The sequence below is a fragment of the Bombyx mandarina genome, chromosome 10 (genome assembly GCF_030267445.1).
Source record: "Bombyx mandarina strain Sakado chromosome 10, ASM3026744v2".
Lineage (NCBI taxonomy): Eukaryota > Metazoa > Arthropoda > Insecta > Lepidoptera > Bombycidae > Bombyx > Bombyx mandarina.
Window position 1 is genome coordinate 8,264,307 of NC_143217.1, and position 17,268 is coordinate 8,281,574.

General features: G+C 40.1%; 1 protein-coding gene across 1 annotated transcript in view; it reads left to right on the top strand.

Annotated features, from left to right (window-relative positions):
- LOC114239609 (fibrillin-like protein dumpy) overlaps window positions 1–17,050 on the top strand; it is a 111,461-nt gene extending 94,411 nt beyond the window's left edge. The window contains 27 exon segments of the mRNA XM_089730535.1: window positions 139–792; window positions 906–1,214; window positions 1,331–1,651; window positions 1,770–2,075; window positions 2,162–2,473; window positions 2,551–2,862; window positions 3,206–3,526; window positions 3,713–4,330; window positions 4,822–5,130; window positions 5,212–5,514; window positions 6,182–6,496; window positions 6,770–7,084; window positions 7,329–7,628; window positions 7,773–8,243; window positions 8,328–8,684; window positions 8,771–8,974; window positions 10,592–10,774; window positions 10,923–11,111; window positions 11,216–11,980; window positions 12,065–12,262; window positions 12,347–12,541; window positions 12,652–14,754; window positions 14,829–15,208; window positions 15,329–15,511; window positions 15,618–15,888; window positions 15,968–16,212; window positions 16,327–17,050. Coding sequence (XP_089586661.1) covers window positions 139–792; window positions 906–1,214; window positions 1,331–1,651; window positions 1,770–2,075; window positions 2,162–2,473; window positions 2,551–2,862; window positions 3,206–3,526; window positions 3,713–4,330; window positions 4,822–5,130; window positions 5,212–5,514; window positions 6,182–6,496; window positions 6,770–7,084; window positions 7,329–7,628; window positions 7,773–8,243; window positions 8,328–8,684; window positions 8,771–8,974; window positions 10,592–10,774; window positions 10,923–11,111; window positions 11,216–11,980; window positions 12,065–12,262; window positions 12,347–12,541; window positions 12,652–14,754; window positions 14,829–15,208; window positions 15,329–15,511; window positions 15,618–15,888; window positions 15,968–16,212; window positions 16,327–16,713 — 10,826 coding nt within the window. The 3' untranslated portion in view covers window positions 16,714–17,050.
- Window positions 17,051–17,268: the final 218 nt, after the last annotated feature.

A 17,268-nucleotide genomic window follows, 5' to 3' on the forward strand; every position in this document is an offset into this window, starting at 1 on the left:
CAATAAAATGCAGATACTTACCAGCTCAATATTCAATAACTAGTATTATAACTACTGTTATAAAAAATACACACTAATAAAAATAAGAAAACATAGCAATTTTAATCTTTTTAACAACGAAATTTTGTTTATTTTTAGTTCAATTAGAAGAAGAGCCACAGTCTAATCCATGCGTACCATCGCCTTGTGGGCCAAATAGTCTATGTAAACCAACAGCTGACGGGAAATCTTATGTGTGCACATGCCAACCATCTTTTGAAGGAACTCCACCTCTATGTCGTCGCGAATGTACAACAAGTGATGATTGTTCGTCTGACAAAGCTTGCATTAATTACAAATGTTCGGATCCTTGCCCTGGCTCCTGCGGTTTGAACACGCTTTGCGTCGTTCGACTGCACACACCTATGTGCTCATGTGAAAACGGGTACACTGGAGATCCATTTTTATCATGCTATCTGATGCAACCAGTACATGAACCAGTTGATCCTTGCAATCCTTCACCTTGTGGTGCCAATGCTCAATGCAGAGAAACAAGTAGCGGCGCAGTTGCTTGTATTTGTGAAACTGGATATTTCGGAAATCCTTACGAATCTTGCCGACCAGAGTGTGTGGTTAATACTGATTGCCCATTTAACAAAGCGTGCCTAAGAAACAAGTGTGATGATCCGTGTCCCGGTGTTTGCGGCTCTACAGCAAATTGTGAAGTTATTAATCATGTACCATCTTGCACGTGCGCGCCAGGTTACACCGGAAATCCGTACACGTACTGTCATATCATCATTAATGAACCAGGTAATTGAATTGAATAGTAAATTTTGTTTATTGTTATTTAATTATATAACAAAATTCACAACGCCATTAAAATGACGCGCGAAACACATTTTGATTTACTAATATTTTTTCAGTACCGAAACCGATAAATCCTTGTTTACCGAACCCCTGTGGCAGTAATACTATATGTAACTACTCTAATGGCCAAGTATCGTGCTCATGTATGCCTGAGTTCTACGGCTCACCACCGAATTGTCGTCCAGAATGTACTGTCAATGCTGAATGTGATAAATCGAAAAGTTGCATAAGACAAAAATGTATTGATCCTTGCATTGGAGTGTGCGGACAAAATGCAGAATGTAGAGTTATTAACCACGCACCTATCTGCTCGTGTAGGCTTGGATTTGAAGGTGATCCGTTTATTAGGTGCATGGAGAAGGAAAGTAAGTAAATTAAAACATCATAAATTTGTTAATGAATTTCTGCTATTTTTATTTTATTATATAATCAAATAGATCACAAAAATCATTTATATTAAATTGGTTTATTTAAATTTTAGAAACACCTACGCCAATCACCAATCCTTGTATACCATCTCCTTGTGGACCCAATTCTATTTGTCAAGCTGTAAATGAAATACCGATGTGTTCGTGTGTCGAAAAATATATTGGTTCGCCGCCGAACTGCAGAGCGGAATGTGTCATTAATTCTGACTGTCCAAGCACTGAAGCTTGCATTAACCAGAAATGTCGAGATCCATGCCCTGGCTCTTGTGGTCTTTACACAGAATGTCACGTTTATCAACATTCAGCCATATGTAGTTGCAAAGAAGGGTACACCGGAAATCCTTTCCAGAGCTGTCAAATAAAGCAAAATATTGGTAAGAAGCATTATTACTCCTACAACTAATGTTTCAAATGTTTCTGATGTTTCAGACATTTATGCTGATGGAGTTATCAAATCGAAAAAAGTATGATGACATTTTGTAATTTTTTCAGAACCTGTTCCAAGTACATATGATAATTGTAATCCAAATCCATGTGGCGCAAATGCTGATTGCAATGATGGAGTTTGTAAATGTAGAAATAATTACTTCGGTAATCCCTATCTTAGCTGCCGACCAGAATGTACTCACAGTTCGGAATGCGCAAAATCTTTAACATGTATTAACAACAAATGTACAAATCCATGTATTAATATATGTGGTGAAAATGCCTTGTGTGAAGTATACAATCATATGCCTATGTGTAGTTGCCCTCCAAATACAACTGGGAATGCATTTTTCTCGTGTACACCGATTAAAGGTAGGATATTATTGTGATTACTTTAAGTTACTTTCAGATGAACATGAAATTAATTTTATTATTAACAATTGATTGCATTGTTTCAGTAGTAATCCAGGATACGAACCCTTGCCAACCATCTCCTTGTGGTCCAAACAGCGTATGCCGTGCACTTTCAGGACAAGTAATGTGCTCTTGTATAACTGGTTACATCGGTACGCCACCATCTTGTAGACCAGAATGTTTAGTGGATTCTGATTGCACGATTCTTTTGTCTTGTTCGAATCAAAAATGTGTAGACCCATGTCAAGGTTCATGTGGAATGAACGCTGAGTGTAGAGTTCACAACCACAAACCAATATGCTACTGTAGGAATGGACTTACTGGTGATCCTTTCTCTTACTGTAGAATTATTCAAAGTAAGTTAAAAAATTATTTAAACATTTTAAAGTTCGTTATGATATAACTACAAACTTTAACTAAATTATCATTTTAGAAGAACCACCAAAAACCGCACCATGTGAACCATCGCCATGTGGACCAAACTCTGTTTGTAAATCAAACGGCGAAGAGCCACAGTGCCTATGTCAAACTGGATTTATTGGGACCCCTCCATACTGTCGTCCAGAGTGTATTTCTAATAGCGAATGCAGCTTCAATAAGGCGTGCATCAACAATAAGTGCGACGATCCCTGTCTTGGAGCATGCGATCCTAACGCTGAATGTCGAGTTATCAGTCATTCACCACAATGCACTTGCCAATCTGGCTATGAAGGAGATGCATTCAATTTGTGCCACCCTAAACGAGGTATTTTTTATATTTTTTTGTGTGATTACTAAAATACTCGAGATGAATAGTTTAAAAGAGGTGAATATATGGTGGCGAAATCAAAGGCACAGCCGGAATACCTCTTAATATATGAAAGGGTTTTGCTTTGGTTTATGTTATGCATTTGTATATAGAGATACTTATATGTGTCTATAGAGAGAAAAAGAGAAATGTTATTTCCGCTACCAGTATATTTAGTACCTATTTTTTAAATATCTATTTCTAAATATGATGAAAAAACTAAAACTTGAATACAAAATTTCAATCGTCATGAATTTCTGTCTCCATTACTAACTTTAATTATTGTTTTTTGTATTTTTAGACCACGAACCAGTCACACCTTCCGAACCTTGTGTTCCAAATCCCTGCGGTCCGAATGCTATATGTCAAGAACGTTATAATATCGGCAGTTGTACTTGTGCGAATGGTTTCTTCGGTGATCCTTACGAAGGTTGCAGACCTGAATGTATTGTTAATTCGGACTGTGCCGAAAGCAGAGCTTGTATAAACAAAAAATGCCAAGATCCTTGCCCAGGACTTTGTGGAGTAAACGCTCATTGCCAAACAACTAACCACGTTCCATCATGTACTTGTATACATGGATATGTGGGAAATGCTTACGAAAGCTGTATACTCAGAGAAGGTAGGTTGTATATGCCTATGTAAATATTTATAGTCTCTCTTTAGGTACTTAAAAAAATATAGAAATGTATTTATTTCTGGAATGTGACAAAAAATATCTTTATAAATAGAAGATTCATTTTATAGAAATAGAATTATTATATAAAATTAATATTATATAAAATATTAATTTAATCTTTTCTTTTAGAAAAACCGACAAACCCATGCTCACCGTCGCCTTGTGGAGCATACAGTACTTGTAAAACTATAAGCAACCAGGCAGTTTGTACGTGCTTGCCAGATTACGTTGGAAATCCGCCAAGTTGTCGACCAGAATGTATCATTAGTTCGGAGTGTCCCTTGAATAAAGCATGCGTTCGTAAGAAATGTGTAGATCCATGCATAGGAACATGCGGAGAAAATTCAGAATGTCGCGTACATCAACACAGTCCTTATTGTACTTGTCTGCCAGGCTATGAAGGCGATCCCTTTATAAGATGCTCTAAAGAAATTTTATCCACTCCACCTGTTGCCTCGCCTTGTGAACCGAGTCCGTGTGGGCCATTCGCAACATGCAGAGACATAAATGGTTCCCCAATATGCAGCTGCAAGCCAGGATATATCGGTGCTCCACCTCGCTGTGCACCAGAGTGTACTATAAATGAAGATTGCCCTAACAACAAAGCGTGTGTTCGTGAAAAATGTGTAGATCCATGCCTTGGATCTTGCGGTACTCATACCGACTGTCGAGCAATGAACCACGTAGCTATTTGTACTTGTCTTTCCGGATATCGAGGCGATCCGTTTATTGGTTGTTCATACCAAGGTAAAAAAATTTACACCTTAATGAAATATAATTTAATTAAATTAATCTGACTAGATTTACAATGAATAGTTTCTAATAAAAGTAAAAACACGGATGGGTGAGTGATACCATCCTGCCTATTTTTGCAACGAACAAATTTTGCGTTTTTTTGTTTTCTGAAGAGTAGGACAGCCTTTATACAATACAATCCTATGCCTCAAGGTCCCAATCATCCTTCTCCAGAGGCCACAATAGGATTCACCGCCAGAAAATGCCGGTTGGCGATCACAGTATGTTTGTATAATACTCTGAAAGCTGAACGATGCGATTACTTTTTATGTGAAACCTTTAGTAGCCTTTTGTGACACTCAAGAGAAAATTTAGATTATCATGTGCAGTCAGGGTTGTACCGATGCAATTTTTATATCTTACCTTATGTCTCAAGATAGTGGCATTAATATGACAATGTATGAGTTCCGGTTTAGCTAGTAAAAATAATGTTTTTTTTTCAGACATTCAGCCACCGGTGTCATTCGACGCATGTATTCAATCACCGTGTGGTATTAACGCGGCGTGTGACAATGGAACGTGCACTTGCATTAGTGACTATCATGGCAATCCGTATATAGAATGTAGGCCGGAGTGCACTAGTGACAATGATTGCCAAAAACAACTAGCATGTGTCAACTATAAATGTATTAATCCTTGTAAAAATGCTTGCGGGATTAATGCGGTCTGTAATGTTTACAATCATATTGCAATTTGTGAATGTCCTACGCCACTTCAAGGAGACGCTTTTATATCCTGTCATCACGCGATTGGTATGTGTCTATTTTTTGTAAATGTTTTTACAGTAACTGTGTTTGGGTTTCTAATTAAGAGTTTTTGTATTTTTTACACAGAGCCATCAATATCAGATCCATGTACGCCTAACCCTTGCGGACCAAATAGTATTTGTCGTGCTGAAGGAATCGTAGCGCACTGTTCATGTCGGCCTCCAATGTTCGAAGATCCTCCAAGCTGCCGACCAGAATGTCGCGTAGATTCAGAATGTCCACCTAACCGTGCTTGTAGAAACAACAAATGTCGCGACCCGTGTCCAGGCTCATGTGGTGCTTCTGCAATTTGCCACATTAGATCACACTCACCTATATGTGCATGCCCAGCAAACTACGTTGGAGATCCGTTTATTCATTGTCTCCCAGGTATTTTATTAATGTTAAATTTTTCGTTGTGCCATGTCGTATTGAATTATTCCTAGTGGTCGTTACCTAAAGGACAAGACCTCCGGTGTACTCGTAACGAGTGATGCTACTATGCCGGGGTTCGAATACCGCAGGCAGGTAAAAAAAAAATGTAACACGTACATTACATACATTTATATATGTTTTCGAATGACTTCCACGATGAAAGTATATAACATTGTATGATAAAAATCAGATCTACAAAATTAATTTGCATAATTACCGGTGGTAGTGCACCACCACCACCACCTTCCCTATTTCTGCTACCAAGTACTCATGCGATCCCCGATTTGAAGGGTAGGGTTACCGATATACGAATCAATTGAGACTTAGACCTCACGTCTGTGGGTGGATGGCGGAATTCACGTCTGGGGGGATCCGGTATCCACTTAATACCAGGTAGACTGTGAGCTCGTCACCCGTCTAAGCAAGAAAAAGAACCAATTGGTTTTTATTAAAAAAAAAAAATATTTAAAAAAAATATTAATGACTTAAGATATATTATTAGATTATCAAATCAACGTATGAATAATTAAATTTGAAATTATTCTCAGCGAAGCTATTATAACAAAAAAAAATATTAAATAGTTACCTATTCACATTTTTCTTCATTAATTCTCTTCCACAGCTATTGAAGCAGAGCCTTCGACTCAAGCACCTCAATCTTGCACAAACTGTGGACCAAATTCAGACTGTATAAATGGGCTCTGTAGCTGCAAATCGGGCTACGTTGGAGCGCCACCCTATTGCCGCCATGAGTGTCTCAGTTCCAGCGACTGCGAATGGCACCTTATGTGTTTGAATCTGCGTTGTGTAGACCCATGCCGGGGAGCCTGTGGACAAGGCGCTCTTTGCGAATCTCTTGCTCATGAGCCTCATTGTACTTGTCCTCCCTCCACTACTGGAAATCCGTTCTTCGAATGTCGGCCCATCGTTACAACCCGTAAGATAAATTAAACAGGAAAATGCGTTTGCTTATTCTACGATGCCACAATAAATTTCAAATAAAGATTTATTTTCAAAATATTATTTTCAAATATTTATGGTGAATCAGGTTCTCGCTCTTAAAGCTTAGGCATGGGTTTTATTGGCGAAACCTGGTGAGCCTATATGATTTCGCGGTGTTAAGATAATTTGTTTCGCTATTAAAGTGCTTGTTATGCTGAGTTTTAATATTCGCAGACGTTTGTTTCATCATTTCTTGACAAATTTTCAGAGAAAACTCCGAATGACCCTTGCAACCCATCACCATGTGGTCCTGGTGCTTTATGTAGCGCTAGGGGAGCGAGTGCATCATGTGAATGTGAGCCTGGACTCTTCGGTGACCCATACAGTGGCTGCCGCCCAGAATGTGTATCAGATTCGGACTGTTCACCTTCTCGTGCGTGCATGCGTTCTCATTGCCGGGATCCCTGTCAAGGAACTTGTGGTATAGGAGCTGACTGCGAAACCGTCAACCACATTCCTTTATGTTCTTGTCCAACAGGAACTAGAGGAAATGCTTTTGAAAAGTGTGAAAAGATTATTACAGGTATAGTATGACACAGTCTTAAGATTTATTTTTGCGTCAGTCGTATTAATAACAATTTATTATTTAACGATGATTAGTAGAAATTTATTCAATTGGAAATTGTCTCGTAAAATATGATTGTATTACGAACTTAAGTTTTTCAACTCATAACTGTTGAATATCTTGTATTTTGTGTATTCAAAAAATCTCTTTAATCATATGTAAAGAAAACAAAATCATTTAGTGTTACTTATTTTGTCATCAGCACCACCTTGCAACCCTTCGCCGTGTGGACCAGGTGCTGTGTGCACTACATCAGGAAGCAGTGCCATATGTTCATGTCCTAGTGGAACTTATGGAGATGCCAAATCGACAGGATGCAGACCGGAATGTGTTGTTAGCTCTGAATGTCCACGTGATAGAGCATGTGTGCGCAACAAATGCATTGACCCATGTATTGGAACATGTGGAAATGGCGCGATGTGCCGGGTATTTGATCACGCACCAATTTGCTCTTGTCCACCGACTACTACCGGGAATCCATTTACAGAATGCACTTTAAAAGGTACAGAAATAATGAGTATTCGTCTCGATCTTCATCTTTCCTTTTGTTCGCTTCAATCAACGTTTCAAGTTACATACAAGAATTTAAGTGTCCATTAGCAAAAAGTATTGTTTAGCTTCTAGCTTTACTTCTAATTATTTTCAGATGTCACTCCACCTACTTTTGACCCTTGCGATCCTAACCCTTGTGGAATTCATGGAACTTGCCGCGACGGACAATGCATATATCCAGAGTGCATCGTAAATGATGATTGTCCTGGTGACCGTGCGTGTATCAACAGGAAATGTGCCGATCCGTGTGTCAATGCTTGCGGTATAAACGCCATTTGTACGGGCATCAGACATACAGCGGTATGCTCTTGTCCATCTGGATATACGGGGTCTGCGTTTGTACGATGCGAACGTATAATTATTGACCAACCAAGTCCACCGACACCTGAATGTGTAAATGATAATCAATGTGCTGATGATGCCGCTTGCGTTGATTCACGATGCTCACCAGTCTGCGGATCCAACAATTGTGGCATTAATGCCCGTTGCTTGGCTAAACAACACAGAGCTCGTTGTACATGTTTACCGGGCTATGAAGGTGATGCTTACACTGGATGCTACTCGGGTAAGTATTTATTACATACCAAATTTATACATTTATATGGTAAATTAATAAACTTTTTTTTCATTTTCCTTTTTATATCTGCAGTGCAATGTCACAGCAACAACGATTGTCCAGAAGACGAAAGTTGTGAAGGCGCTTCATGTGTGAAGGTTTGTTCACGCGTTCGTTGCGGAATCGAAGCGCGATGCGTCGCAAGAGGTCACACCGCATCATGTGAATGTAACCCTAGCGCAAGAGGAAACCCTTGGACCGAATGTCACATAGCCGAATGTAATGCAAATGAAGATTGCCCATTATGGTTAGCCTGTAAAGCGAATAAGTGTAAGGATCCTTGTCCTGGAGCTTGTGCGCCTGGAGCAGTTTGCACAGTACTACGACATCAACCAACGTGTGAATGTCCTCGAGGAACAAATGGCAATCCTAAAATAGAATGTCGACAAGGTTTGATTTTGTCTACTTATTTTGTAGATTTCGTGTAAATTTTTAATTTTCTCTATGCTCCTAAAATTAATAATTTTTAATTTCAGTGGCAAACGAAGAGGAATGCCAATACGATGCTGAGTGTGGACCAGGTCTGGCATGTCTACAAGGAAACTGCAAAAATCCTTGCGAACCAACCTCGTGTGGAACACGAGCCGTCTGTCGCGTTGCTAATACTCTACCTTTCCGCACCCTGGTTTGCGAATGTCCGAAACCACTCACTGGGGACGCATCTCTACAATGCAATCCAAGTAACTATTCGGTTTCAGTAAAAAAAAAAAAATTTCATAAAATAATTGAAGAATAACTTAGCTTTACAAAAAGTACAAGATTCGTAGATTACTTTTTTTCAAATGAGTCTCATTATTTCTAGCAATTCCTCTGTTGCTAAACTGTCAAACAACTAGGTAAGGTAAACTTTCAATAGTTTATATAGCACATGTTAAATAAAATCACCATTTGTAAATTTGTACATAAAACAATTAGCCTAGTACTTGAATCATAGGTATAATAGCCGGCAAACTTCTTGAGCATTTGTTGACGTAGTGGGGGTAAGTTTGCGCATGGTACACTCACGTGCAAAAACATTATTTACTCTGCGTCATAATGCAATTAAATTATTAAAATCAACATATGTATTTATTTATATATTTATTAGAACATCAACAAAAAATATAGGTTAATAATTATAATAATTTAATCATGGGTAAAATAGATATTCCTTCTATTAAGTCAAAACTAGAGCTGTTGCCAGGTCTTCGTTTAGTTGAAGCGAAGCTGGTATTTGTAATTTTTTTTCGTTATCATAATCTTGACCATTATCATCTTCACTGTTATCATCACCCGAGTCGCCATCATCATGATAAGTCGACATAGGGCTCATCGGTGTAGTTTACGACTCGGTCGGTTCGATCTTCTTTTTTGTCTATAATTAATTATTTTTTGAAGATATTCGATTCGTAGTAATCGAATGTTACTTTTTTCAATTACCAGCTTCCGATTATTTTCTGTTTTTTTTTTCCATCTGAAGCCTAGCTCTTTCATAATTCGTCGTAAACTTCATTCCGAGCCATTAAAATGTATATGTTCTTTAAAATTTTCGAAGCCTTTCTACGGTACGGAGTTTCGCTGCTTGTTATGTAGTTATTATGATTACATCTTTTTATAACAGATTGAACGAAACTATCCATTCCGGTAACTTTCTTCTTCCCTGATCTTTTCTTACCCGGAGTCCCAAGCACGATGAGCAAGCCAGAGCCTTTAGCTTCGTTAATAATGCACCTAACAGTACTCACTGATGTTTTTGTTGCTTCCGAAGTCTGTTTTACTTTTTCCATAATATCATTCTTCCCCTGTTTTATAATGAAGCAATATACGTCGTACACAATTTTTCTACCCTTTCTTTTGAATCCTACACCAGTTTGTCGCGGCATAGTGTATTTTTTATAAAAAATCAACAAACACTCAACAAATAGCAATGGCAACAAAGTCAACAAGCAATTATAACAAAATATAACTTAACGATTAATAACGATAGACTTTTCACTGTACGCAAGCGTACTTTTGGGAGCAAGCGGAATGCGGAATGCGGTGCGGGATGCAAGGTTCGACTGATCTACCAATAACGCGCTCGATACGATTTCCCCTGCCGTCGCGCCTCACCCTCACCACCAAAGTGATCTAAAATTCGGTTCTGCGCAGTCAAGGTCATTTGCTCACGATGTTTGCCGGTTACTATACACCAAGTAATTTATTTGTACAAAATATAAGTTTATTGTAAAGCTTAATTGTTACTTTTTTTAATAATTTAAAACTGTCTGATCGTTTAAATCTTGACAATACATTTAAATGGCACTAATACATTTCAGGAGGAGAATGTACGTCAAATGACGATTGTAGTTCAGAAGAGAGCTGCATAAACAAGCGCTGCGTGAATGTTTGTAGCAACGGCGCCTGCGGTGTAGGTGCTGAATGCCGCGCTCAGTCTCATAGAGCTAACTGTGTCTGCGTACCACCATTACAGGGTGACCCACGTGTAGCTTGTATGCCTAGTAAGTAAACTTGTGTTATTCTATTCATTCTTCTTCTTTCTTCTTTCTTCTTTCTTATTTCTTGTTTCTAATTTCTTCTTTTTTTTTATCTATTCATTCTAAACATTTACAAACAAAAATATATTTTTTTAAATAATTTTCGAAATAGGTACCCCGACTGCAGAATGCGTCGTAGATTCAGATTGTGGTAGCGCCGAGGCATGTGTATCACGACGATGTGTTTCGGCATGTATTGGAGCTTGCGGAACGGGTGCATTGTGTGACGCTGCGCAGCATAGAGCACGCTGTCACTGTCCACCGGGGACTGCTGGAGATCCTGCAAGAATATGCTATACACGTATGTATTATATATATTCATCTATCCAAAATAAAAAATACATCCTAATCATTAATAGAACACCCTTTATAATTGAACACTTGCCACTCTTTTTTGTTTTACAGCTGAGTGTACATCTGATGACAACTGCCCATTCGATAAAACGTGTTTCAATGGATACTGTAAGGATCCTTGTGGTGTGGGCTCTCCGTGCGGACGCGATGCAAGCTGTGAGGTCGTAGCTCACGTCGCTACCTGTCGCTGTCCACCCGGTACGCAGGGTGACCCTCGTCGCGCCTGTATCTCAGCGGCCTGTCATTATAATGAAGACTGCGATGATTCACAACTCTGTAATCGTCTCAACCGCGTCTGCCAATCAGCGTGTACAGACAACTCTTGCGCTCCTGGTGCTTTGTGTACAGGAAAGAATCACCGCCCCACCTGCAAGTGTATTCCTGGATATATTGGTGATCCATATCAACGTGGATGTACATTTGCGCAAGATACCACTGAATGTACAACGGATGCTGATTGCTCAGCGCCTTTAGCCTGTGTGGACGCACGTTGTATCGATCTCTGCCTGAATAACCCGTGCGATAGCGGTCTCATATGTAGAACAGTTGATGTGCTTCCTTTACGAGCAGTTGCTTGTGTATGCCCTGATGGAGGTCGAGCTGCACCGGATAGTGGCTGTCGCATACCACCAGAAGTAGAATGCTCCGTGGACTCGGATTGCGCTACTAGCCAAATGTGCTTCCGTGGTAGTTGCGTCGAAGCCTGTAAAGCTGATCCATGTGGACAGAACGCGCTATGCGATTCGATTGATCATGCATCACGTTGCGTTTGTCCACCTGGATACAACGGAAACCCAAGATTTGAATGTAACACAGGTATAATATCGTAATTTTTATAATTCGATAATAGTTTTTTAGCCTGTTGTGGTTCTATTATCTGTATGTTGTTTTCTCTTGTAGTGCCACAAGAACCAATAGTTTGGGAATGCTATGAAGACAATGAGTGTGGACCTGAACGCGCCTGTATCAAACGATCATGTGTCAATCCGTGTATTGATGGTTGTGGTATTGGAGCTCTATGTCGGGTGATTGATCATAAGCCACAGTGCTCTTGTCCAAACGGTTTTTCGGGCGATGCATACATTCGATGCTTACCACGTAAGTGAATATAATGTATCCGAAATTAATTTACATCATAATCTTATATAGTATGGGATTATTATACTTTTTTTTTAATTTCAGCATCAGAGAAGTCTTTTATTCCACTTGGTTGCAAAGCTAATTCAGAATGCCCATTATCTCAAGCCTGTATTAATGGTGCTTGTGCCGACCCATGTGCTTGTGGCGCACAAGCTGATTGCTCAATTGTGAGACATCATCCAGTTTGTTACTGTAAACAAGGCTATTCTGGAAATCCCTATATTGGATGCACTAAAGGTAACTAATATAATAGTAATTAAAAGTGTTTTTTTTAATAATTAGAAAATTATAAATACCAGTAAATGTACATTTGTTTAAATCTAACACCATATTATCTAAATTTTCAGTTGGGTGCGACTCAGATTCTGAATGCTCGGACAGCGATTTATGTTACAACGGAGCTTGCCTTAATCCTTGCCTAATAGATACCCCGTGTGCTATTAGTGCTGAATGTTATGGCGTTAACCACCGTGCAAGTTGTCGTTGCCCATCTGGCACTGTTGGAAATCCATTCACGAGATGTATAGCAGCTGAATGCGAAACAGATAATGATTGCAATGATGATAGTGTTTGTGCGAAGGGAACGTGTTACAATGCTTGTTCTGTCAACGGCATTAGCTCTTGTGCAGATAATGCCGAATGTTTCTCGCGTAACCATGCGGCATCGTGTAGATGTCCACCAGCTTTCCCGATCGGAGATCCTTCTGTTCATTGCCAAAAAGCGACGGTATTAAACGAACCTGAGTGTATAATGGACGGCGATTGCCCCAGCGGTTATGCTTGTCTCAAGGATGAATGCCGTGAAGCTTGTTCCGAACTTAAGCCGTGCAAAGGAAATTCCCGTTGTTCAGTGTCAGACAGTATACCGTTCCGAACTCTGATTTGTCGTTGCCCAGAAGGCTTTGTACCTTCTGAAGATGGTAGCTGCAAGCCGGCCAATTTACCACCCCTTGGTTGCTCTTCGGATAATGACTGCACAGACCAAGAGTCTTGTGTTAACAGAAATTGCAGAAATCCATGTAACTGTGGTGATAACGCGGATTGTTTTGTTAAAGATCATAGACCTATTTGTTCATGCCGTAATGGATACGAAGGAGATCCTTACCGCACTTGTCGCGTTGTGGGTTGCCGTACAAATTCAGAGTGTGACACCCGAGAAGCTTGTATAAATGGAAATTGTATAAATCCTTGTTTAACAAACAGCACATGTGGACCAAATGCCGAATGCTTCGTTCAAAAGAATCAACCGCTGTGTCGTTGTCGTGTTGGATTTGAAGGAGACGCCTATTTAGGTTGTAATGCGATAGAATGTAGATCAAACGGAGATTGTCCACGTGATAAGCAATGTAAAGCTCACAGATGTATTAATCCTTGCTTCATTGACAATATATGCGGTACGCACTCTAATTGTCTAGTTCGTAATCATTTAGCAGTCTGTAAATGCGACCAAGGATATGGCGGAAATCCATACATTGAATGTAAGCCGCAATTTGCTCAAGAATGCTACGTCGATGCTGATTGTCCGTCCAGAGCAGCCTGTTTGTCTTCCAGATGCGTTAACCCTTGCACGACATTAAAACCGTGCGCTAATCCTGCTACGTGTGAGGTCTCACCGACATTGCCAGTGCGTACAATGCTATGTACTTGCCCACCAGGTTTTGTGAGCAACGGCGGAGGCATATGTCGCCCAGTCATTGAATTCTTTGAATCGATTTGTGAAATTGATAGCAACTGTACATCGAACCATGCTTGTATATCATCTGTATGTAAAAATCCTTGTGATTGTGGACCAAACACTGACTGTATTATGAAAGATCACAAGCCTGTTTGTGCTTGTCGACAAGGATTTATCGGGGATGCTTCGTCAGGTTGCTATGAAATACAATGCCAATCTGATTCTCATTGTGCTGACGACGAAACGTGTATAAATAGGCGTTGTGTCCCTGCTTGTTCGGTAAATGCTAATACGTGCGGGCAATCGGCTGAATGTTATGGATTAGAACATCGTGCATCCTGTCGCTGTAAGATCGGTACAGTTGGAAACCCATCTATAGCTTGCACTCCCATTGGCTGCAGAACTGACACAGATTGTCCATCTGATAAATCATGTATCAATTCCAAATGTGATACGCCCTGCAATGCAGATATTTGCCAGGAACCAGCTCAGTGCAAGGTACATTTACATCAAGCTCATTGCACATGTCCTCCAGGATTCACCAATACAGGGAAAGAATGTAGAAAAACTGAAGGACCACAATGTATAAGTGATATAGACTGCCCTTCGGGAACAGGATGTCTTAATTATAGATGTGTCAACCCATGCCTGGTATCAAACCCATGTAGTGAAAATGCGCAGTGCAAGATTGTAGACACCATGCCTGTAAAAACCATGGTTTGTGAATGTTTACCCGGATACAAAGGAAATGCATTACAAGAATGCAAGCCATATCGTAAGTGTAAAATATATTTAAAATAATTTATATTTAATAGTATTTATGTTTTCATAATATATTTCCATTTTCAGAAACTGTTGCTAAATGCGTCGAAGGTCAAGGATTAGACTTGTATGGTGAATGTATTCCTTGTCGACCAGCAGAAGGACGTATTATAGATTCTAGGGGTCGATGCGTTTGTGACTCGGAACGTGGTTTTATAATTCAAGGAGATAAATGCGTCGCTGGCGGCTGCCGCACTGATGACAATTGCGCAGATAATTCGCGATGCATCCGCGGTCAATGTGTAGATGCCTGCAAAGCTGAGCCTTGTGGTATTAACGCAACCTGTGATGCGGTGGGGCATCGCTCTCATTGCACTTGCATTGCCGGCTACACTGGAAATCCTAGAATTCAGTGTAATGCAACAACAACAATGTACCGAACCGATTTCCCAACACCAGATATTCAGGTAAATCAAGATGCATTGATTTATATTACTATTAATTAATTTCAATCGGATGTTAAGAAAATCATATCATGTCATCATGCTTAATTTACGTTTTTGATTTAATACTTTTGTTTTCTTTAGGTCGAATGTTTGGCTGACGGAGTTAGAGTACGACTTAAGATCAAAGATTTCAACGGCCTTTTGTACGTAAAAAGTTACAGTAAGGATGAGAGATGCAGGAAAGTTGTAGAGATGCCTAAAGACGAAGAAAGTTTTGTTTTCTTCACTGTACATTTCGGAGATTGCGGCCTTGTTCATGTCAATGTGAGCTCAACAGTTTTACTTTTACAACAACAGTTTAAACTTAAAAGTCTAAAATGTAAATTTTGTTGTGGTTAATTATTATTTTTAATATTTTCATTATTCGCAGGGCTTAGCAAGCTTCGTTCTAGTAATGCAAACTCATCTGAAACTGGTGACATCAACCACAAAAGCATTCCACATCAAATGCATATATAAAACTGGTGAACAAAACGTAACTCTTGCATTCAATGTGTCCATGTTAACAACAGCAGGCACAATCGCCAATACCGGCCCTCCGCCTACTTGCTCCATGAGAATAATATCACGTTCTGGAGACCAAGTCAGTTCCGCAGAAATAGGAGAGAACCTAGTTTTACAAGTCGATGTCCAACCATCCAGTAAGTCTAAGGGCTTTTATGAGTCTTTGAAGTAAATTCTTTGTTAATAGCGATTAATATCCACATTTTCCATTCGTAGGTATCTACGGAGGTTTTGCACGCAGCTGCGTTGCAAAAACAAGTGAAGTATCAACTAACGTAGAAAATGAGTATCTCGTAACAGACGAGGACGGCTGTGCTAAGGACCCCGCTATTTTCGGTGAATGGGAACGAAGCGAGGACGGCAGCGCGTTGCGTGCCGCTTTCAATGCTTTCAAGTTCCCCAGTAGTGACAATATACGATTCCAATGCAACATTCGCGTCTGCTTTGGAAAATGCGTACCGGTAAGATATCCATATATGTACCTATTTTAACTTTCCGTAAACAAATAATGTGAATTAGCCATAGTTCCTACATAAATTGTATTGTGCAAATATAATATATTGACATTCTTATAGGTTAACTGTCGCGGTTCGGACGCATACGGTAAACGAAGAAAACGAGAAGTGACCGACGAAAGCACCGCTTTGACGATGCCGGTAGGTCAACTTCGAGAGGAGGTGACCGTCGAATCGAACCAAATACTAACGACGCAGCGACGCGAACCGTCACAAGTGGCTCGGCAGCGTGATGGTACTGGTGCAGAAGGTGCCAGTCAGAGCAGTGGAGAAGTGTGCGTGTCAGCAGCCGGACTCGCGGTCGCATTGGCGCTGACCGCATTACTGGCGTTAGTAGCCGTGGCGGCTGCGGTCGCTTGTTGGCTCGTAGCCTGGAGACGTGCACGTCCTCCTCCAGCACCGCTTCCACATCCGCCGGACTTCCCCAATCCGCTGTTCCAGCGTTGAAGTACGCCACGCACCTTCCTAGTCCCGTACCCCGCTCCTCCGTCGGCGCCGGGCGGTGTCGGCTCTTTTCTTCTTAATCCTCAGCTTTAATCATTGCGTGCTGTCGGAGGACCGCCGGGCGAGGACGTCGCGAGCGCTGCACACCTTCGGGTGGCCCCTCGCTCGCGCTCACGACGCCCTCCATTTAAAATAATATAGTAATTATTCTAAGAATATAATTTTATATCGCCTCCTCTGAATTTTGTGATATTCATGATAAAAATGTTCGAAATCACCATAATTTTTGTAATATAAAATCGAATATTTTCTAAATATAAGCAATTAATAAAAATAAAAATATTTTTCTTTATCTCATTAAAACCACGGAACACGGTTACGGTGTTAGTCATAAATTCCTTACATCCATACTGACTCGTACGTGAGCCTAATAACTCGACTAGTAACTAACAATCTAGTTAGATAATTAAACGGATTCATTCGCGAAGCAGCTGCACTTGAATAGTTAGGTCTTTTCCGGTGGCGCTCGGGCAATCGGACAAATCCCATCCCTCCTGG